General features: G+C 44.7%; 1 protein-coding gene and 1 pseudogene across 2 annotated transcripts in view; both read right to left on the reverse strand.

The window, feature by feature from the left end:
• The window catches only part of PLEKHH2 (pleckstrin homology, MyTH4 and FERM domain containing H2), a 237,060-nt gene that overhangs the window by 29,973 nt on the left and 182,397 nt on the right, over positions 1-24,690 (reverse strand). For both annotated transcript variants that reach the window (XM_088477523.1, XM_088477522.1), the window contains exons 15-19: positions 22,883-23,041; positions 15,700-15,780; positions 15,075-15,254; positions 14,251-14,359; positions 5,717-5,829 (exon numbers count right to left, since the gene is read on the reverse strand). In XM_088477523.1, coding sequence (XP_088333649.1) covers positions 5,717-5,829; positions 14,251-14,359; positions 15,075-15,254; positions 15,700-15,780; positions 22,883-23,041 — 642 coding nt within the window. The remainder of the gene's footprint in view (positions 1-5,716; positions 5,830-14,250; positions 14,360-15,074; positions 15,255-15,699; positions 15,781-22,882; positions 23,042-24,690) is intronic.
• Positions 172-288, reverse strand: LOC148518237 (5S ribosomal RNA; annotated as a pseudogene).

A 24,690-nucleotide genomic window follows, 5' to 3' on the forward strand; every position in this document is an offset into this window, starting at 1 on the left:
ATGGTATAAGTCCATCCTATATATAGTAATTATCATATACAGAAATTTCTGAAGGCGAATTTATTAATATATGCACAGTCCCATTTTAAATGCGGTTAAAATAGGTAATACTGTTAACTGAAGAAAATATTGTCTGACCAAGTGGAAAAACAATCTCAATTTATATATTTTTATCTACAGCACCTGGTCTTCCCTGGAAGTCACCTTCCAAGTACTGATCAAGCCAATTACAATTTAGCTTCCAAGATCAGACGAGATTGGGCAATCAAGTAATGTATGGCTGTAGATATTATGGGAAAAATTACACACTTATGGATCAGACAAATATATATGTAGGACTAGTTATATTTAAGCAGTCCATTTGTTGAAAAAGTAACCATAATTAAATAAAGAATGCACAGGCAGACTCTATTTGCAACTTAAATCTGTATATTAAATCTCATGATGTTAATATATGCTAATATAGCCTATCAGTTCCATAACAAGGCGAAGCATATATTGTAAATATATCTACAGAGCCACATAGCCAAATGCTTCAATAAGTAAATTTCACAGGTAGTGTTACTGTGTTACTGCCAGGAGTACAACCATGTATAAATTGATTAATTAGTGGACAACATTAATTATTCAGTCCAAAATCTCACCACTCAGCATATGTATGAAGTGAGATACATGTCAAAAAAACCTGTGTACATTAGCTCTCTATCTATATACATCTCAGCATGCTCAGCTAAAAATATACATAGTTAGCACAACAGCGCTATTGCGCTACATGTAAATCAATACAATCAACTGAACCATGCAATAGAGAGACTCTGCTGTGTGATGGTGCATATACAATACCGCTCCTGCTATCAGTTTCCAGAGAAAGTCCAACCCATGTGCTGGCTGGACAATTGTGCATAAATCAGTATGGAAGGACGCGCGTTTCGCCCGGCTGAGGGCTTGTTCACCTCATCCACATCTCATAATTGTATTAGTTCTGTATAAATACCCTACACCATTATCTCAGCAACCTATGATTCTCTAGTAGGCGGTAGCTCACCAAAGGGCAACGCCTCCATCGGTCTCAGCTGATCAGTCAAGGCACCAATAGGATGACATCCAGCGCAATGCATGTTGGTTAATGTAGTCAAATCCCGTACCGTTTTGATCAATTGACGGCGGTTACACAATTTCGCCCTACCAGATCCTATGTTTAGAGTCAACCAACCAGCTAGCGCAATGCATGCTGGTTGATGTAGTCTAACTCCACACTGTTTTAACATTCATTTGACGGGCGGTTACACAGTTCCGCCTTACTAGACCATGTATAAGAGACACACAACAGTGTGACGCTACGCACACTGGATAATGTAGTTTTATTATGACTTGATAGTTAATCCAAAATTGATACAGCAATAAGTATCATAATGACCAGAGGAGAAATAAATAAGGTGCAGAATCTAATCCACATATTGCAGAGGATATAAAAGTTATCAAAACAAAGTGCCTATCTATGGTAATAAAAATAAATAGAAATAAAAATTAATAAATAATAAATAAAGAGAAATACAGGGGTATGGAGGTAGAGATATTCCACTATACATGCTAGTAAATGTAGTCTCGTCCAGCAATAGGAATAGCTAGACGTAGGCAGTTATGGAGACGATAATTTCACCCCATAACGTCATATGATCGGATCCAAATATAGAAAGCCTCATTATATTAGACTTAAACCTATAGATGGTATAACAGTATGAAGTCATAAACTGTTACAAAGTAATAAAAAATCAAAAAGAAGGGAAAAAGAAGAAAATAGAAAATAATACTGTTCATGCTGGATGATGTAGTCTTAACCAGCAATACAAAATAGAACAATACAAGAAGATATAAATCCTGCCCCAATGATATAATATAATGGGACCAGGCATTCATTCTTGATGAAACCACTCGGTTAGTAAAATAATATATTCTATTCTAACTGGTTACAGGTGTAAAAAACCCTAGGTGAAAAAACTCAAATTGTCAATGGTGAATAGAATGTGTAAAAGAGATTAACGTGTGAGCCAGTCTGATAAAAAATATTGAATAAAACATGTGATTATGGAATAATATCTCCATAAATTACTAGTCCTGCATAGGTCATACAGAATAAAGTGACAAAATGCATAATAACTGCAAAGATGTGAAAATGCAATAATATTATAAAAGATTATAAAAGAATGTAAGATATATCCAAATTGGATATAATGGGTGATACAAAATAAATAAATACATGTGAGATAAAGTGACACAGTGCAAGATATAAAAAGGTGAAAGTGCAAAAATTAGAAATAAATAATTGAAATAAAATATAAAATTGGCAAATTATTAAGATCAAAACACATGATTAAGTATATGTTCAAATATATATTCACAAAGAAAGGCAAGATAATATAAGCACAGGTTCTCAAACTCGGTCCTCAGGACCCCACACAGGTCACGTTTTCCAGGTTACCCAGGAGAGACACAGGTGTAGTCATTACTCACTGACACATTTTAAAAAATCCACAGGTGGAGCTAATTATTTAACTTGTGATTCTGTGAGGAGACCTGGAAAACCTGCACTGCTTGGGGTCCTGAGGACCGAGTTTGAGAACCTGTGCCCTAGACCTACAGTATGCTCTGCCAGACAGGAGCACAGGAGAGTCCTGTGTACAGAGGAGAGAGAGCCAAGTCTGCTGCCATGACTACTTGTAGACAGGAGGGTGTCCTACCCCTAAATAGCTAAACCATACCAAGTGATCTCAGTGACTGGCTGAGTAGTACAGAACTTTATCAGGGCAAGGACTGAGTATTTCTGTGCTATGCAACTACAGCATTGGTTCCCAACTTCAGTTCCCAAAGCCAAGCCCAATAGTCCAATTTTTAAGCATGTCCATGTTTCAGCAGACATAGTTGAATCAAAATATCATATACAATAATTGAGTCATCTGTATTCAAATAAGAATATCCTTACAACCTGGAATGTCCTCGAGTTGAGAAATACTGCACTACAGTGAAAAGTGGTAATGGCTGTCTAGTTGACAGAGAGAGAGGTAACACTGAGGGGCAGATGTACTAAACTCTGGAAAGTGATAAATTGGAGAGTGATAAAGTACCAACCACTCAGCTACTAACTGTCATTTTGCAAACACAGCCTGTAACATGACAGTTAGGAGCTAAATGGTTGGTAGATTATCACTCTCCAATTTATCACTTTCCAGAGCTTAGTACATCTTTGCTTTGTATCCAAGATCGCATATTTAAAATGCGTTCAATAAAAAACTGCAATTGCATGCATAGACAGAGTTGCAACAATTGCAGGATGTGTGCAGGTCTGCGTCACTGGTATATACACCAGGTTTATGTTAGATATATCCTTAGAAAACGGAGACAATAATTCTGACATAGGGGTACTGCTATGGTCCACCCAAATACTGTATATCATTTTAATCAGCAGAAGCTGCTTGTGTGCGTCCAATTTGCATCGCTGTGCGAATAAGACTCATTTGAAGGTAAAAAGTTGCATGAAAAGACGCTCTGTGCTACCGAGTCACACAGCTCTCATGCATCATGTGTAAAGCGACTTGTAGCACACGGAGGATAGATGTATGTGGCCACATCTGTAGGTAGGGCTGGTGACAGTCATCATCTGCATAGTGCATTAGCACCAGCCACCAAGCACTCACAACTGATGTGTACCTAACAGGCATATGTGCCTTTCTGTTTGGCAGTCTACATATAGTCACAATCACACAAACACCCTCCCACTGTACTCAGCCAACATTAGAACGCCCCTACTCTCCTCTATTCCCAACTCTCCATTTGCAAGCACAGGCAAATCTACATAAGCGCGTATATGTGCGGCCAACTTTGTAGGCATGTATAGAGCCAATTTACACTACACAAACTGGACCACGAGTTTATGTGTCTGATACTGATGTCTTATAATCAGGCAACAGAAAAGTGGAACAGTACTGCAATACTGACTGCTCACCTCTAGCTGGCAGTACTGCAATACTGACTGCTCACCTCTAGCTGGCAGTACTGCAATACTGACTGCTCACCTCTAGCTGGCAGTACTGCGATACTGACTGCTCACCTCTAGCTGGCAGTACTGCGATACTGACTGCTCACCTCTAGCTGGCAGTACTGCGATACTGACTGCTCACCTCTAGCTGGCAGTACTGCGATACTGACTGCTCACCTCTAGCTGGCAGTACTGCAATACTGACTGCTCACCTCTAGATGGCAGTACTGCAATACTGACTGCTCACCTCTAGATGGCAGTACTGCAATACTGACTGCTCACCTCTAGCTGGCAGTACTGCGATACTGACTGCTCACCTCTAGCTGGCAGTACTGCGATACTGACTGCTCACCTCTAGCTGGCAGTACTGCGATACTGACTGCTCACCTCTAGCTGGCAGTACTGCAATACTGACTGCTCACCTCTAGCTGGCAGTACTGCAATACTGACTGCTCACCTCTAGCTGGCAGTACTGCGATACTGACTGCTCACCTCTAGCTGGCAGTACTGCAAGGAATATTGTTTGGAGGAATCCAGGCACCTGCTATGCTCTCATTAATGTATCTCTGCTGCAATGTTTGAGTTTATATATTCACTATGTAGACCAAAGTTGAGTGGACACTGGGCCTGATTCATTACTGATCGCAACTGCGATTATGCATGCAATCTGCCGATTGTTGCGTTTTGCGTATGTATTGCAGTGCACGTGTGCGAAGGCCACACTGCGATTGGGACTGCGATCGCAGTTGCTACGCAGAACCATCGCAGAGTGATTGTCAGGAATTGACCGTTTATGGGTGGTGACGGGGGGGTGGTCAGCGAAACGCAGGTGTGCCTGTGTGTTTGAACACCGTTACAGGGGTGTGTGCATAAATTAGCCTTTGCGATGCCATACGCACCTTGGGCTTTCACTGTGTGCGATGAGGTTAGCAATTTCTGAGTAAGGTCAGGCATTGTGCAAGTGTGCACGAGGCTCCGATGGTACTCAATGTTACCGATGGTTTCGCAGATTTATGTTTGGCTACGACAGAATTGCAATTGCAATCATTACCATATTTTCGCAGTGAGACTGCATGCGTAATCGCAGTTCCGATTGCAATAGCGATCCTTACTGAATCAGGCTCACTAACAGCAAATAGATCGACGAGATTGTATTGACGTCAGTACTTTGTAGGTCCACCACGTGCAGTGATTACTGCAGATACTCTTCTTGGCAAACTGCCCACAAGTTCCTGTACAACAGCAGGCGGTATGTTTTCCCATTTTGCCTTATATATAGAGACCAACTGTGACACTGTAGAAGTTCGAGTAGGCGTAGAATGCACCCATCACTCCTATTCATCCCACAGGTTCTCAATGGGGTTAAGATCTGGACTCTGAGCTGGCCAGCCCATCCGGGTTACCGAATTTTCTGTATACCAGTCCAACGTCGTCCTGGAAATATGACAGGAGACATTGTCGTCCTGATAACAACATTAGTTGTTTCCGTAGAACTGCAAGTCCATGGGCCTCCCTATGAAGTGTTCTTGTCAAAACCGCCACATTAGTGGCCATTTGGAACTTGTGTGCAATGGTATGCATTTCGCTTGCGCTGTGGTGTCTAATCACTTTTGTCTACATAGTTTATGTGTGTATATTTTGACACAGTGATCTCCCAATATATCTGTTTCTATTGGATATTACCTTGAATAGTTTGATCGCCTCTGTCTGTAATGCTTCTGATGGTAATGTGGTCAGTGGTGACGATATGGCTTCCTTGCTGTGACAGAGGGCTGGATGTCTCCACACTTGTGTGCCTAAATAATGAAACACAATCATTAAGTTGTAAGAAACATGATAATCAAAACACCATCCTAAGGTTCACAGCTTGTAGCCTAATGGCAATTTTGTGGTGCAAAAAGTAACCACAATTGGTGTAGTCAGCAACAGCGCCTTCAGTATTTTTATTGCTTAATTTCTAGTCAGCGAACAATAGGGTATGGTCAGTACCGGTTCTAGGGGCGGGCTAACAGCTCTCACATGTGTTTGCCGCTCACTGCCCGTGGCAGGGCCGTTTCTAGGGGCGGGCGACCAACCATGACCAGTGGCAGTGATCGCAAAATACTCGGCGAGCTACAGGCAGCATGGCAGGACTCCAACTTTAAAAATTACCGGGTTCTGTAGCAGGACGTGCTGTAAGCGTCTCCATCACCACTCATCACAGCTGCAGTGACATTGCAGCCAATCGCCACCTTCCCTCCTCTCCTCCTGGGTGTCACATTACACTGACAGGAAGGGCCCTTGCTCTCCGCTCTATCCGCTCGGTGCTCACATCAGCCGCACTGACACTCCTGAGTCCGGACGCCGGCTGAGACCTCCTTCACTCCACCCTGCCTGGCTGTCATGTGGCTAAAGAGGCCCTGCTTCTCTGCCCTCTATGCCGACTGAGACTTCTGTCCCCTCTGGTCTCACATGGTGGTAGTGGCCCTGGTTGTCCGCTCCCATCTGCCGCACTCCGGACTAGGTACTGGGCAAGGAACAAGCAGAGATGTGCTTCACCAGCAGGTAACTGCCCCTCCGCGGGGGGAATAGCTGATATGTGTGTGTTTTTTCATATAGTAGCCTATATGTGTGTGTTTTTTATAAAGGGAATTACATGTGTGTGGAATAATGTACTAGAAAGGGCATTACATGCAGGGTCGTAGCTAGGGTAGTGCGGCCGGTGCCATCGCACAGGGCACCACAGGTCAGGGGGCGCTGTTTGGGCCTGTCAAATTTCTGTTTATTATCATTCTCACTTGTAGCTTCCTCTTATTTCATCCCCAGCATCTCCTGGTCTCTCCTATCTCTTCCCTGGCCCTTCCCCATGAGACCATTCCCCTTTTTTGGGTGCATTAAGTCCTTTTGAAAAAGGAGGGGGGCGCCAATGCTCTTTCTCACACAGGGCACCAAAAAGTCTAGTTACGGCTCTGATTACATGTGTGTGGAATAATGTATTAGAAAGATAATTACATGTGTGTGGAATAATGTATTAGAAAGGGAATTACATGTGTGTGGAATAATATATTAGAAAGGGAATTACATGTGTGTGGAATAATGTATTAGAAAGGGAATTACATGTGTGTGGAATAATGTATTAGAAAGAGAATTACATGTGTGTGGAATAAAATATTAGAAAGGGAATTACATGTGTGTGGAATAATGTATTAGAAAGAGAATTACTTGTGTGTGGAATAATGTATTAGAAAGATAATTACATGTGTGTGGAATAATGTATTAGAAAGGGAATTATATGTGTGTGGAATAATGTATTAGAAAGGGAATTACATGTGTGTGGAATAATATTATTAGAAAGGGAATTACATGTGTGTGGAATAATATTATTAGAAAGAGAATTACATGTGTGTGGAATAACGTATTAGAAAGGGAATTACATGTGTGTGGAATAATGTATTAGAAAGAGAATTACATGTGTGTGGAATAATGTATTAGAAAGAGAATTACATGTGTGTGGAATAATGTATTAGAAAGATAATTATATGTGTGTGGAATAATGTATTAGAAAGGGAATTACATGTGTGTGGAATAATGTATTAGAAAGAGAATTACATGTGTGTGGAATAACGTATTAGAAAGGGAATTACATGTGTGTGGAATAATGTATTAGAAAGAGAATTACATGTGTGTGGAATAATGTATTAGAAAGGGAATTACATGTGTGTGGAATAATGTATTGGAAAGAGAATTACATGTGTGTGGAATAATGTATTAGAAAGAGAATTACATGTGTGTGGAATAATGTATTGGAAAGAGAATTACATGTGTGTGGAATAAAGTATTAGAAAGGGAATTACATGTGTATGGAATAATGTATTAGAAAGAATTACATGTGTGTGGAATAATGTATTAGAAAGAGAATTACACGTGTGTGGAATAATACATTAGAAAAGGAATTACATGTGTGTGGAATAATGTATTAGAAAGGGAATTACATGTGTGTGGAATAATGTATTAGAAAGGGAATTACATGTGTGGGGCATAATGAATTAGGGCATTACTGCGTGTGGCATAATGCATTATAAAGAGCATTATTGTGTGTGGCATAATGTATTATAATGGGCATTACATGTGTGTGGCTTAATGTGTTAGGGTGAAATAGGGGTGTTGCACAAGGACACGTCCCCTCCCCAATCAGCCATGCCCCCTTTCCAGAAGCCGACTGTAACGACTTTTTTGGGGGGGGGGGCGCAACTGGGATCTTCCGTCCTGAGCTCCACAATGTCTAGAACCGGCCCTGGGTATGGTGTCGGGTAACCATTGTAGCTTTATCAGCAGGACCAGATTAACAAAGGGGCAGATGGGGCTATAGCTCCAGGCCTTCATATAAAAACGGCCCAACATCATGACAGCATGTTGATGTTGAAATTGTATTTCTATTTTCCTCACAGAATGCTGCAATTGTGATCATTTTATACATTTGGTGAGACATTGGGGCTGGTAGTGCAGGGGGTGTACATGCCCACATGGCACTGGCCACACCCACACAGCAGCAGTCACACCTCCTCCATTTCTCACAATAGAACATTTCCAGCCCTAAGCCCATGTGGCCCTTAATCAGCTCTGTTTATCAGTATAGCTGGTTAGAGGGAAGTGTGGTTAGGCTGGTTCTAAACAGAATGTTACAGAACTGTCACTTCTTTCCTGGACTTGCAACTGACATGTTACAGGCCGTGTTTGAAAAATGACAGTTAGCAGCTGATTGGTTGGTACTTTATCTCTCTCCACAGCTTAGTACATAGACCTCTCAGTTACCTAACATTTCTACAGCCCACTACCAAGATACAGTATCTCTCAATAATACCCCTTTTACACCAGAGCAAAAACCTGGGTTTTTGCTGTGTCTACCCGGGTCGCAGCTCAGTGTAAAAGGGTCCCTGAAAAATAACCTGGGTCAAGTGACCCTGCAATCCAACCCAGGTAGCTACCAGGGTTGGACCCAGGATGGACCCGGGTAATGGTGCAGTGTAAACAGTGCAACCCGGGTTATCTGACCTGGATCATGCCTAAAATGAGCTGATTGGTGGTTGTGGAGCATTCACCTCCCACTTTTTATGACCTCACAGGTTTAGCAGGGCAGACCTGAGTTCAGTGTGAACAGGGCTGACCTGGGAGTAACCCAGATGAAAGGTGCAGTGTAAATGGGTCTGACCAGGGTTGTAACCATGTCCAAAAACCCAGGTCGGACCTGGGTTTTTGGTGGAAAAGAGGTATTAGGCAGCTACAAAAAGACCCACCAATTTTTTTGTTCCCACCAGATCTTCATTCAAACCTTTATTGACTTCAGAAGTCAGTGATCAGTCTGTGGACAAGAGTCTCTCATTATTAACCCCTTATCCCCATCACTGTGGAACCACCATAGCGTTTATAGCCCTCTTCCAATCGGAGACTTACTGTATCTTACCCTCATAGCTGAAAGAAATGAATAATATGATGGTCAGTTTAGCCCAAAAGTCACTGCATAACTAGCCAACAAATGTCATAAAAAGACACCAGCGGTAGTGTAAAAAACCGTAGCCTGCATGTGGTAGCTGGTAGAGCAATTTGTCATTGTATATTTCAATATTTATCATTCTAGCTCTGTGCTGATGATTTAGCTGGTAGATGTCTATTATTCTTTTCTTTGTGAGAATGTAACAAACAATCAAGAAAATTCAAGTAGAACGAATAGGATCCTGGGCGCAGCTATTAATGGATCCTTTCCAGTTTGACTGCCCAAGCGCTGCTAGAACTATGGGCCTGATTCACACCCGGTCGTAAGCGCTGAGCGCTCGCAACCGGGTCAATGTTTGCCCACTGGGCATGTGCACGACGGAGCCGTCTCCGTCGTGCGCATGCACGAGACCCGGCTAGCGACGGGTGCTCCGTCGCTCCGGGTCTGGCACCAAAGGGGGCGAGCCGTCGATGGTGATTGACACCTCGCCCCGTTTGGTAGGCGTGGCTTCACAAACGAAGGTGTTCCCAAGCGAACGCCTGCCGTTTGTGGCCGGCCCCACTGACATCATCAGTGGGAGAGCTTCCGGCTCAATCACAGCCAGAAGCTCTCTGGGGCTTGTGGCCATGAGACCCTACCACAAAGGTCTCGTTGCAAGCCTGATGGTCGCGATGGTCTTGACCATCGCGACCATCAACCTGGCCGCTCGCTATAGCTGTGGGTGGTCACCCACAGCTATGCGAGCGGCCAGGAGGCCGCTCCAAAAAAAGAAAAAAACGCCCTGATTCAGAGTGAGAGCTCTTTCAGAGCGTCCGTCTCTGAATCAGGCCCTATAGTCTCATCGCAATTCCCTGCCATGGACAACACAGAGCATTCCCTGCCAAGGACAACACAGAGCAATCCCTGCCATGGACAACACAGAGCATTCCCTGCCATGGACAACACAGAGCATTCCCTGCCATGGACAACACAGAGGCTGCTGTGACTGTCACACAAGGGTCCATTCAGTGCTAGAGTTACAAACAGGTATTGTTCAGGTCTATCATAGAGAAATAGCAGCCAAAGCAACATGGCCGGTTCTTATTCCGTCTGCAGTAGCAGCTAAATATAGTGTCTGTAGCATGAGCGGTAAGGATTTAATATTCACTCAAGCCAATTATTAACCATTTTAGTGCCACTTTAGCAGGAAGTATCACAAACCCTTTACCTGTATACACATCAAATTTACCATCTAGAACATCACATCTTCAAAGTACAAAGTACTATACTACAAAATAAAATGTGTCATTATGGTAATCATTACAACATTAAACTAGTTTGAAATCTTTAAAACCCTAAATAAATTAAACCAGTTTTTAGTCTAAAGGTGCATACACATGGTCAGATTTTCTGTCAGATTTGTACAATAACGATTTTAAAAATCATTCAATCGTTCATATCTGAAAGAAAATCTGACATGTGAGCCTGCAACGATGAACAATGCGCGTTTCTGTTTGTCAGATTACGATATCTGATATCTGATGTGTTTGCTGTCAGATTTGGTCGATTCCATTCATATTTTAATACTGTCTGAAATCGTTCAATCATTCAAATCATTGGTAGAATCAATCGTTCATCTGACATATCTGACTGTGTGTATGCACCAATAAGGAGACTTAAGGTGCCTACACACTTGGCGATCTGGTCACAATGCGATATCATGTCCGATTTCCCTTGAACTCTCCCCGGCACTCCAGGACAGGATGTGTAGCAAAAGCTGCACAATGTGTCACACTATCTATTGTGCACGATCTAAAGATTTGATGATCTGTAGATCGTGTAGGATAGCAGACAGATGCTTGCACGGATCAGGGATATCCGTGATGCATGCATATGTCTGTAAAAAAACAGATGCACGGACTGTATCAGTGAGACCTGTCCGTGCTACTGTGTTTAAAAAATTAAATCCAGTGTATAAAAAAAATAAAATAAAAAAAAACAGCTTGCCCCCCCCCCCCCTAAAGAGCAACCAGTCCCAGTCTTTAGTGACCCAGCCTGGTTGTACAAAATACGGGGGACAAATGACGTAGGGGTCCCCATACTTAAACACAACCAGCACCGGGCTAGTCAGAACCAGCCCTGGTTGCCAAAATACATGGGACAAACGACGTAGGGGTCCCCCGTACTTTAAGAAACCAGCACTGGGCTCTGATCCGGTCCTGGTTCTGGAAATACAAGGGGAAAAAGTAGGGTCCCCCTGTATTTTCCAGAACCAGCGCTGGACTTTTTCTAGCGGAGGCTAATGCCACAGCTAGGGGAGTCCTTTCACCGGGCCCCCCAGCCGTAGCATTAACCCTGACCACACTGCACAATAACCCGGGTTGCTGGGCGTTCACGTGCAATATCCAGGGTTATTCTTGGGCAATGTGAAAGGGGTATTAGCACACACATGGGCTTTGGAACGGGGAAGGTGGGGCGCCCCCCCCAAAACATTTTAAAGGAATGGCAGATGCGGACTGTCAGGGGCTGTCCTATATAGTAATAGGCTGCAAAGCCCCGGCACCTCACGGAAGAGGAGGTGTAATGTGCAGTTAAAACACAGCACATTACACGGTGCACGGGCTGTGTGCAGCATATCGGTGCGTACACACGGTACGATATATTTGAATGATATGAATGATAACTATATCGTTGAACGATACACCGTTCATATCGTTCAATTTGTATGCAATGAACGTCCGTGCTCCTGCATGGACGATAACAATATCTTTGGTCGCCCGTACATGCAGGCCGACCTGGACGATATCGTCAAGAATTGCCTGTTTAGAGATGTGGCAGGATGACTTCCCTGAAATATATCTATCATAGATATCTATCAGTGTGTATACCCAATATCGTTTGTCCTGCAGTACAGAAAGTTCAAGGGAAATCTTTCAACGATATTGTTCATTGAACAGATCATACCGTGTGTAAGCAGAGAGGGGAACAATATTATGTGCCCCCCCTCCAACATAAAGTTGTTCCAACGCCCCTGCCCCACACACTCAATTCCACAGGATTTCTGTAAGATGGTCCCTCCCCCATCTTGTATAGCTTTTAGCAATCACTGAAACTCTTTATAAGCTTACCCTGACTCTTAGGGGTAAATTTACTATAGGTCGATTTTAACCGATTACAAATCTATTTAAGTTGTTCAACATCCATGTTGTGTTTCAGGGGCTAAATCGCACATTTACAAACACTTAAAAATCAATATTAAAAAATTGGCTGTTAGTAATTTTGCGATTTAGACCCTGCAACACAATATCGATGTTGCTCAATTTAGATAAATTTTGAATCAATTAAAATATGCCTTTAGCAAATGTACCCCTTATTACAGCATCCTTCTCGCACAATACATCCTTGAAAATATTTTAGGTTAGAAGTCCTTTTACTAATTTAGCATCAGATAAACCTATACCGGTACATAGCACTTTCCAGACTTAATATTAGCAAAGTACTAACATATTACAAAACAGACTCTGGGGGAGATGCATCAAATCTTGGAGAGATATAAAGTACCAGCCAATCAGCTAACTGGCATTTTTCAAACACAGCCTGTAAAGTGATAGTTGATTGGTTGGTACTTTATCACTCTCCACTTTATCTCTCTCCAAGGTTTGATACATCTCCCCCAGTGTTATCAATAAATAAATATATAAATAAATATATACTCATGGTTTAACCCAGTGGTTGAAGTGGAAATTTAGAAGTGAGGGTATGGAAATATCAGGAGGGCTTTACTTAGGCAGGCCCAAATCCCGAGCCCCACTTATATTTCCATACTCCCACTTCCTCCCCTCATACCTCCAAGCTCTCAGCACAACGTGCCGCACTCCGCTGACCGGCGCCACTCCCTTCCCCTCAATCCTCGGTGGCATACTGAATTTAGCGCTGGCCACAAGCCAATGACAGTTCACGAATCGGCAGCCAATTAGGGACAGCCATGCGGGCTCCCCTGATTGGCTCGCACCCAGCGCCGAATTCAATATATTGGCCGCCGTTCCACGAGCCGTGATTGGCTTAGGTCGGAGCCAAGTTATACAGGCAACCACTTGTTGACCGGGTTCTGGGACAGTGACAGTCCCAGCGCCGTGTGCTGAAGTGAAGCGCCGTTATGACATACCGTTTCATACCGGCACACTTCGAGCACTGGTTTTAACTAGAAAGCAGCCTTAAACAGGATGTCTATCATCCATTACTTTTAACCCCGCATTTAAAAAAAAAAAAAAAAACTTCAACAATGTCTTTCTCTGCAAATGTCTTCTAAGTCCCCTGACCCCAGTGCCCAGCACTGTGATGCAGTTGCAACTTCCCCCCTCCCTCTGCTATAAAATAACATTGACTCCTAATGGTGCACGGTCAGATTTCCTTCAGATCTGTACAATAACGACTTTAAAAATCGTTCATATCTGAAGCAAAATCTGACATACCTGACATGTTTGTCAGATGAACGATGAACGATGCCCGTTCCCGTTTGTCAGATAACGATATCTGACATCTGATGTGTTTGCAGTCAGATTTGTCAGATTTAATTCAATTTAATACAGGCAAAAATCGTTCGTAGTTCATGAAATCGTTGGTAAAATCGTTCGTAGTTCATCGTTCGTAGTTCATCGTTTGTCTGACAGATCTGACCGTGTGTATGCATCTTTAGATGTATAAAATGTTGGGTTAAAATTACATTGAGGATAAATATTCAAATTAAGTAACAGACACCAGTACTTACATGACTCTCCATCCAGACTCAACAGTTTGCAAACCAACTGCTCAAACTCTGTACCCACAGTCACTCCCGTCACTCCAGCCGCCATGGTTAAGTGGTAGCGCCAGGTATCCTAGAATATACCACAAGCATGGATGATGCAATGTTTCTGTGCCCCAAATCACTGGTGCTTTCAGTTATACACGGACCTCACTGGTGTGTCTGATTAATGCAAATGGCTCGGACCATCAAGCTAAAGTACATATAATATAATAAGTAATATTATACCTATACCCATTTTCATACTTTGTAATCGAATGTGTTGCATGTTGTGCCCATTTTTTAGTTGCACTCCTTATTTTACGAGAGTTTTTAGAAATGGAGATGTTGCCCATAGCAACAAATCAGATTCTACTTAACATTTAACTAGTACCTTCCAGAAGATAATAGCTATAATCTGATTGGTTGCTATGGGGAACATCTCCACTTCTAAAAACAATCACTTTAGTAAATATACCCCTTATAATCCATGCACAACACCCTTATGGCAGGTCACATGATGGTTAATGTGTAAAGTCCTTACACTACAGTTACTGTAAGGTGCACCTGTACGTAGTGTAGGCGATAGGCATCCATTTTGGAAACTGAACCAGAGTGACTGGTGCTGACTGGAAAGCCTGCAATCTCCTAAAAAATTAGTATAATCTGCCTTTTTCTGATAACGTTTCCTGCTTAACATACATAGCTACATACATAGATACATAGCACTCGTGTGAGAATCTAATATGTAGTTCTACAATGATGACTGCAGTAGGGAGCGCATTTTTCCTGGTTATTATCGTGCTTACTTTCTCATGTTTGGAGCCAATGAGGAGGTATGTGGGATCCTGCTCCTTGGGATGGATGACGATGGTGTAATGTGTTGATAAGAGGCTGCGTCCGCTGGTTTCATAATCCTCATCAGAGTCACAGGACCTGTCTACTTCCTCTATCTTGGCTTCCCAGAGCTTGATTTGTCCCAGAGGGAACTGGATGTAAAGTTAAACACAATGCTACATCAGGGACATTTGTTGTACAAAGCTAAGTTTCGGCAATAAAGATGTTTTACAAAAAAGTTGCACCCCTTACGCTTATTTTTGTGCCTAGTATAAATGGCAGGTTGGCATACTGAGTTGTGTGTACCCAGAGATCCGTCTGTTTTCAGATGGATCTCATTCACCAAGTATAGGTGATAATGATAATGGCAATTTGCCCAAGTGTACTGATTGAGGCGGTGCGGTTACATAGATGTGTACAACTCAGCATACAGGCGCAAATTCCTATTTAGGTCCATGCATGCAGTGTAATTGCGTCCGACTTGCATGTAATGCTGAATCAGCATTAACTGAATATACACGTCACTGAGTGCCGAGTTTCAGGGTATTTCTTCCCCAGTCTTCATGATACTGTATTTACTATATAAACTCTACTTACCTTCTCCTCCTGACTGCGGAAATAATACAGTGTCTTTCCAACCAACGTACACCAAACTCTCTTAGAATATCCATGTTTTACCTGATAAACACAAATAAATACCATATTGAAGCATTCTGTCAATACTCTTGGATGATCCATCCTCCATATATTATTATTAATATTATCCTTTATTTATATGGCGTCACAAGGGGTCTGCAGCACCTTCCAAAGTAAATAGACAGAAACAGTAGGAACAAAACAAGAAAAGTCACTTAAAGCATCAGAATACTTGAATGAGGTTGAGGATAGATAAGCACCCTGTTTGAAATTTAATTTTGTTAGGTAGTTTAAGGGTTAAAAGCTGGAGGGGGGTGCGGTTAGGTATTGGTCACTTGATGAGTGTAAGCCTATTGTAGGCTCTAAGGGGAGGGCTTAGTGGATCCATATAAATATCTTGGTAAGAGGAGCCAACTTCATATTTCCAGTTTATTCAACCAGGCTGGCTAAGGGCTCTATTTACTACAATCCGCATTTGTAATGCAGATTATAGTGTGATATTGCCAACTGAATTTGCATTGTACTACAAATCCCTTGCAGGGACAGAGCTTGCGATTAAGCTCTTTCCCTGAGAATCCCCTCTGCACACTCATCACGGCATCTTCGCAAAAAATACTGTGACAAGTGCCGATGCATGCGCCAACCGACCGTTGCTAGGCACCGCCCCCCGGTGCTAAGCTCCCCACGAACCCCCTCCCTTAATTACACTTACCTGCAGTCATCGGTGCACCGGTAATGTCCTCCGTGGCTCCGGTCAGCTGACATCCCATAGTGCACTGGGACTCGGTCAAGTGACGACCGGGCACCAGTGCAGGCTGGGAGACACGCTGACTGGAGGGAGGACATCACGGGAGCCCCGATCTCTGGTCCCTGGACTCAGGTAAGGTTTTTCTTTTTTTTTTTTTTAGCAGAGATCAGCTTGTGGTCTGTTTAGACCACACAGCTGATCACTGGGACCGGCTCCGGGCTCTGCTCTGCCCGTTAGAGCAGGCCAGGAGTCCGGTAACCGGGGGAGACCCTGGATAACACCATCTCCAGGTGGCGTTATTATAACAGGGCTTTCCCCGGTATTTTTTCACAATTTATTCTTTGTAACTTTGGTCAGATCACGTTTCCCATTACAATTATGGGAAATGCGATAAAAATAAGTGATACTTAGGGCTTGGAGTAGAATTTTACGAATTCTACTCCAATTGCCCTGTAGTAACTTTAGGTGATACTAAAATAATGTGAATAGGGTGTGAACACAACCTTTTTCACTTTATTTTAGTAAAAATAATGTTAATAGAGCCCTAAGTGTCTTAAAACATTGTTCTGTAGCTGTCTGTCTCCCTCTTGTTTTTCATTCCAATTTCACACTTCATTATCTCTTTCCCCTTTCATTCCATCCTCTTTCCCCTTTTATTTCTCCTTTCCTGCCTTCCTTGTTCTCCTGATTGCCCCCATACCCCCCTCCTCTTCAATATTCAGCTCCTCTTTCCCCACTCTTCCCTGTCAGTGACATCACCAAGGTCCTCAACATGCCCAGGCCCCGTCGTTCAGCTCCCCCCCTGCAGCTAGGCCTCTCACTACCGTGGCTCCATTTACCAGCCAGGCATGGCCCACGGTCTGCTGCAGGCCGCGATGCTGCGCCTCTTCGCAACCCCGCCACCAGCTCCCAAGCACCGGGCGCTCCCGCTGCTTCCCCTGCCGTTTTGGCTGCCTGGCTCTCCAGGCGATGCCACAAGCAGCCCATACGGCCCCCTCTCACCGGCCCAACTTACACAGCACCAGGTCAGTCCGCGTCCAGCTCCGGCGGTTGGCCCTGCCTGCCTGGCCACCGCACACACTCCCATTGCAATTTTCTGCCCCATACTGTTTGTCCCCCCCTTTGAACCACCAGCCACTGTTCCCCACTCCGGTGCAATATGTTACACCCGCCGCATAACCTGGCTTTGACCCCTTTTTTCAGGGGACGGCGGCTTATTACCAGGCATATCAGCTATCTCACCTGCCCCCATAGCCGAATATTCCCAAAGCCTTCACATGCTTCAACCCCCTCTTCCGCTCCCTTCCCCCCTACCCCCGCAGCATGTTTCCCATCACCCGCTGACTACAACATCCCGTGCTCCACCTCCTGCAGATGGACTTTCTGTTCCACTTGTCTCACAAGTTATTCCTTCAAGCCCCCAGGTCGCAGTTTCCAAGCGTTCTAGGCCCGTTGTCGAGTCAAGTTGCAGTGGGCGCACCACACAGCAAGGGACAATTGGTGGACACACAGAAGACAGTGGCTGCTCTTTCGGCGTCCGGATCCGGTGAGCATGGTATTATCCAATGTGCATTCCCCATCCTCGGATGATTCCAGCGATCCTTCCAGTTCATCTGAAAGGCCACGCAAACTCATGCGTTACTTAGCGCACAAAAGATCTAGCACAGTGTCAGCAACTAAGGTGCCGGGTGCAGCTGGAAATATGGTTTACTGCGCGAATACGGCCATCCTTAGGGGTTTAAGATCTAAAGTTAGAGAGCGGATCAAGAAGGGTAAATTCGTGGAATTGTTTGCAATTACGGCTTTGGATCAGGTTAAGTCAGTTGGGGTAGTTGCGGAGGAAGCCCGTAGTTCGTACCAGAATTGGACGGCAGGTATGTATGTTTTTGCGGCGTGCTATCTTGAGGCCAGGCCCAGGGAGTATATGACTATACTGAAATATATGCACATGGTACACGGCATGCACTCGTCAGCTAAGGGTACCGCTTGGCGGCAAAACAACTAGACGATTCGTAAAAAGCAGGAAGGGCAGGCGATATTTCAGTTCAGGTTCAAGGATGTAGAGGTTTGGCTTGAAGTCAATCAACAGCCTTGTGTGCCTGCGGACTCCTCAGCTGGGTGTAAGCAGCCCTTTCTGGCCTGCCCCCGAGGTGTGGGCATCGGTCACGGAAAATGCTACGCGTTTAATAATGCACAGTGTAATAAAGAGGCAAGCTGTCGGTACAGACACATCTGCATGCTCTATGGGAGTGGTCACCCAGCCAAATAATGTGGGTGAGTTGGCGGTGCAGGGACAGGTCGAGGAGAACAGCGCAACGAGCAGCGTGGAGGTGTTAAGCAAAACGCCTTTGCCGGTTGACTTAGGGTGTTGAAGAGCTGGTTGGGACGTTATCCTCTCAGGGAGGAAGCGGCCTCATAGTTTTAGGGAGGGCTTTCGTTTACCTTTGACGAAAGAGATCTCAATGGTATCTAAAAGGAATCTTAAATCGGCGCGCTATTATCCAGAAGTCGTTAGATGTAAGATTGAGGCGGATGTTAGGTTGGGACGCATGTGCGGTCCTTTTTCTTCCCCTCCTTTGGAGGGTTTATGTGTATCGCCTTTAGGGGTAGTGCCAAAGAAGGAACCGGGTAAATTTAGGCTGATACGGCATCTCTCTTACCCGGGTGGAGGGTCGGTCAATGATGCATTAGATCCATTGGATTGCCGCGTTGTTTATCAATCTTTTGAACAGGCCCTGGAAATAATACAAGGTTTCGGAAGGAGGACTTTAATAGCTAAGGTGGATATCGAATCCGCCTTTCGGCTGTTGCCCCTTCACCCCGAGTCATTTAAATATATGAGGTTTAAAGTAGCGGGCTCTATCACGTTGACAGATGTCTGCCAAAGGGCTGTTCCATTTCTTGTTCTTTCTTCAAGTGTTTTAGTTCCTTTTTGCAGTGGTGCATCCAGGCGGGGACAGGACATACTGGTGTGTCCCACTACCTGGATGATTTTGTCAGTGGGGCCAGCAGATACCTGGGTTTGCAAGGATTTACTTTTTTCCTTGCAGGCCTTGTTCGCCATTATGGGAGACCCGGTTGCTCACGACGCGCTTGTCTTATGTTGGTATAGAAATCGATACCTTGCTAGGATTATGCCGCTTGCCTATGAAGAAGGTGCAGCGTTTGGGGGAGTTGCTATAAGCATTCGTTTTAGCGAAAAAGGTCTCGCTGAAACAGTTGCAGTCGCTATTGGGTCTCCTCAATTTCGCCTGTAGAGGCATACCTAGACATAGGTCGGGTTTTCTGTAGACGGCTGGAGAGAGCCACAGTAGGGGTTAGGAAACCTCACCACCTCATCTGCATATCGCAGGATCTGAGAGAGGATCTGCGTGTTTGGATGGTGTTTCTGCGCAAATTCATTGGTGTCCAGATATGGCTCCCTACACCGGTAGCCAATTCCGAACTTCAACAAATGGTGCATATTTGGAAAGGGAGTGGTGTGCGGAGCCTTGGCTGGATTTTTGGAGGGTTCTGGGCCTAACCAAGAACATCCTGCTTTTGAAGCTTTTCCCGATTGTAGTGGCATTTGTGCTGTGGGTTAACAAGCTTTGCAACAGGCGAAACCTCTTTTGGTGTGATAACTTAGGCGTGGTGCAAGCTGTCAATAATCAAAAGGCGGAATCAGCCCGGCCTTGCGATTGTTGAGGCATTTGCCACTTCTTTGCTTGCAAAGGAATATTGAGTTTAGGGTGCGCATGTTCCGGGTGTTACAAACGAAACAGTGGACGTCTTACCTCGTCTTCAGTGGGACAGGCTTCATTCACTCGTGCCTTTTGCTAGTTTACATGGTTCAACCTGTCCCTTCCGTGTCTGGCAGATCATCGCGCCGGCATCAAGGGCCTTGCACTGAAGTCACTGGCCCCTAGTACCTTAAACACCTACATGGTGGCTTGGGACGATTGGCAGGGTTTCTTGGCTTCCAAGAGCGGGGGAGGTACGACGGTTGATGATTGTATGGTAGAGTTTGTCTGGAACTAGCATGAAGGGGTTCATTCTGCAGCGTTATCCAGTATTTTTCCAAGTTGTACGGTTTGGCAGATCCAGCCAAATCATTCGTACTGACCAAGCCTTTAAAAGGGTGGGCAAGGAAGCGTCCTAGCGCAGGCGATACCCATTGACCCGGCCCTGTGAAAGGATTTGATTGTGGCAGTAACGGGGGTTGCTTTGGGCGAGTACGAAGCGGCCCTTTTTAGTTTAGCCTTTTCATTAGCTTACTTTGGGGCTTTTAGAATCAGCAAGCTAGTTGTGGCTAATAAGAGTTCCATGTTGTCAAGTAAAATAAAATACTGTAGTAGTTAATTCGGCATTGACTTTATGCAAAATACATAAGTCTAAGACAGATCAGCTAGCCAGGGGCCGATGGATTTCTATTCCGGTGCATGCTCTGGAAGGGCGCTTTAATAATGGCCGCCCACCAGTTGGCGCGTAGTGGCTTATCCATGCTAATCTGACCCCATTGTCCTGGTTTTAGTTTACGAGGGTGTTTCACAATTGTCTTATTGCTTTGGGTTTGCCTGCGGAGCATTTCGGGACTCATTCATTTAGGATAGGGTCAGCAACTTGCACAGCGATTGCAGGTGCTTCCGTTGACACATTAAAACAGTTAGGTCGATGTAAGTCGTCAGGTTATAGAACCTATTTATGGGGGGATAAGTTGAATAATTAGTTGCACTATTTGCAAGTTTGTTGGGAAACCCAGGAGCCTTATGCCTACTGCCGCTTTGGAGGTTGAAAGGCTTTCCAGTTTTGTCCTCAAAGAGGTTTTATGTTTTTCACCTACATCTGGGTCACCCAACTATTATTTCCTTTCCTTTGGCTAGTTTGTTGTTGTACAAATACCAATTACTGACTAGGTGAACTCTCTTACAGGGTTGTCCAGAAGTGCTAACTGTCGGGTGTGGTTCGTATTCCTATATTTACTGGGCTGGACAGCACCCATTAGCAATGTAGGCCCGGCGTTTGTTGGGAGCAAATAATATCCGTTGGTTGGGATTCCGAGGAATGCACTGGATTCGCCTGCTAGATGGGCAGCAGAGGAGAAATTTGGGGCTCCTGACTGGGTGGTCATACACTTGGGAGGCAATGACTTGGGCACGAGCATGGGCATTGGGCTGATACATGCTATTAGGGATGACTTGCAGGTGCTCGTCAATCGTTCGGCCGGCGTCGAGGTTGCGCGGTTGGACATTGTCCTGCAGCAGTTTTGGAGGGGATCCCAGGGTGGCGCAGCATTAGATCAAGTTCGTCGGAAGGTCAATAGGGCGACTGCATTATACGGCACCACGTTTGCGTTACAAGGAGGAGAGTTTTTATGGGCCCAATGATGTACACCTCACGGGCGTGGGGCTAGAGCTGTTCATCAGCGACCTCTGCGGTTTCCTTTAATGTTCAAGAGGGTTACAGTTTGGTGGCGGCCCTTGTCCTACGAAGCAGGCTTTGGCGGGAGCAATGCTCCTGGGCGGCCAATTATTGGACAAGGATTGCCTGGGGTAGCATCTTTCCTTTGAGAGTGGCAAGTTGGTCACCACCTAAAGAGGGGACCTGGTCTCCATTCCAAGGGAGGGGCCAAGGCTGCGCCAATTAAGGGGGGATGGTACTGCCTCAGGTCGGATCCGCCCCTATTATTTAGTATTATTATCCAATCGGGCTGTGGCCTCGGAACACTGCTGTCTTCCTGTCACCTATTGTAAAATTTCAATTAGATCAATAAATTCTGCCTGTGATCTATATATATGTGTCGGAGTGTTTATTTCTAGGTTTAGGTTTAAGTTAAGTTAACAAAGGGAATAATAAAACAAATGGATGACTTACAATACAGAACATTATAGAACATGGACATGATTTATAAACATTGCTGCATCAGCAGTCATAATACCCAAGGGATAGGTGGCATTGCAGGCAATGGGGAGGAGATGATGGTAGAAGTGAGGGTAGAGAAAGCATATGAGGGAAGAGGGTCCTGCTCGTGAGAGCATATATTCTAAATGGGAGGGGCAGACAGACAGGGGTAACACAGAGGAAAGAGACAGTGAGCAAGGAGCTTGGATCAGTGGGTTAGGATGACAGCTGAAAGGATTTAATAAAGAAGTGGGTCTTGAGAGCTGGTTTGAAGTTGTGTAGAGAGGTGGAGAGTCTGATAGGGAGAGGGAGAGAGTTCCAGAGGAAAGGAGAATATAACATGCATCACCCTGTTATCTTAAGCAGTGTGCAATCTGCCCGTACCTCTTGAGTAGAGCTTTGTGTCAATTCATGAAATCATTGCAGTCAGGAATTTGTGTAATTCCACTAACAGGAACACAGAACAGGAGCGATGAAGAAAATAACTTTTAATTAATTCCTTTCCATGTGTCTCACCTTTGTCAGCAGCCCCTTAACTGTTGGCTTTACATCTGGCTGTGTAAAGAGCACACTGGCTGCCTGGACTCGGAGGACATTCTGCAAGACTCGGACCCACTCATCCAGGATATTAGGGGAGTCTGCTGTTAGGTAATAAGTCCGCTTCTCTGTCACCATCTAATGTAAGATAGAGAGGATCATTTAACCTCATTTAATACATACATACACCATCTGTATCTACTTGTTTGTACATGGGAAGGCAACATGGAAAGTTCCAGTTCCAGATTGATGTGTCAGAGTTTCAGTTTCAAATATACATATACTGTGCCTAAGACTCTCTCTATTTGTGGGTAATAAAATATTATGTCCATTTTTATGTAAGGATAAATAGTGATTACCAGCTTAATATGTATCAATTTGCAATAAGAATGACTTACCTTGTGACTTTACAGTAGGTACAATACCTGTTTCTCACAATCTGTTGATGTGAGTCACTTGCTGCCAGCAGCAGACATATATCGCTATCGTGGCAGATTGAATGGAGTCTGGCCACTTACCACTGTATTACATGATGAATGACAGTCCCAGTACAATTTAAAGGTAATAGTCCTGCAACTGCCACTCAGCACATACGGGTATAGTGTTGGCACTGGGCATGATTCAGAGATGGACGCAGTACACACAGCAACTGCGTCTTTGGGTGCAGCTGCTGTGTGTAAATATGCTAATTCTGAGGAGGCGTCTTGTGCAAATAGACCTCCTGCAAGGTTCTGTGATCCACTACTGCGTCCAAGGATACAGCATCGGATTATTTGCAAAAACTTTGGCCATCTGAGTAAGTCTCAGGTTATGCAGGATGGCAGGGTTTCCTGCCGGGCCAATAAAAGCTACATCGAAGAAGACGCAGCCACTGGCCTCGGCATTCCTCGTACACGGGGCAGACGCCCCCGCTGGTCATCACCGCCCCTTCCCCGCCCCCAAACGGTCTCAGCATGTCAATCAATCTACGGCTTAGAGAGGACTGAGATCACAGCCGCAGTCAGTGACCAGCACATGCGCAGTACACATCTTGCACATGCACCGATCAGTGACCATCGGAGATGTAAGCAGCCCATCGGGTTTGCGTACATCTCTGAATCAGACACACTGTGTGTAAGCAGAGAACACATCAGCAGTACAGACGTCATTGTTGCTGCAAAATTATATTTATAATTAGTAGCTGATTAATATTTACATTAGCGTAAAAGTGGACATATCTTTTATGTCCAGAGATGGACTTACAGTATACAGGATCTGGTGGGGATGAGTGAGGCTATTGTTGTAGATAGCAGGGCCAGCTCTAAGGGTGTTCGACCAGTGTGGTCACACAGGGGCACCATCCATAGAGGGCGCACCCCTTCCCAACATCCCAATTTCAGCGGGACAGTACTGTCCCGCTGTTCCACCGGTGGGTTGAAGTGGCCCGCGGGTGATCAAATAGGGAGGTTGGGGACCCCCACCGCCGCGGCGGTGCCGGACCCCGAAGTTTGAATGGATGCTGCGCGCATTCAGTAACAGGAGAGGGGCTGGGGGAAGCCCAGCTAGTGAGGCTCCTCCTAGCCTAGCCATGCAAGCACACCTCCAAATAGCGTCACGTAGGGGACGTGGCCTGTGGTAATTTTCGATGTAAAGGCGCCCTGTTAAGAGCCGGCACAGGGTGCTCCGACCCCTGGAGCCGGCCCTGGTAGATAGCAACTAGGTAGGTAAAATATAACTGGGCTGCACCGTCTATCATGGAAGGACGTATGCTCATGATGAGACCAATAAATATACAAAGCTATGTGTCC

The sequence above is a fragment of the Taudactylus pleione genome, unplaced genomic scaffold (assembly GCF_031769625.1).
Source record: "Taudactylus pleione unplaced genomic scaffold, aTauple2 ptg000201l, whole genome shotgun sequence".
Taxonomy (NCBI): domain Eukaryota; kingdom Metazoa; phylum Chordata; class Amphibia; order Anura; family Myobatrachidae; genus Taudactylus; species Taudactylus pleione.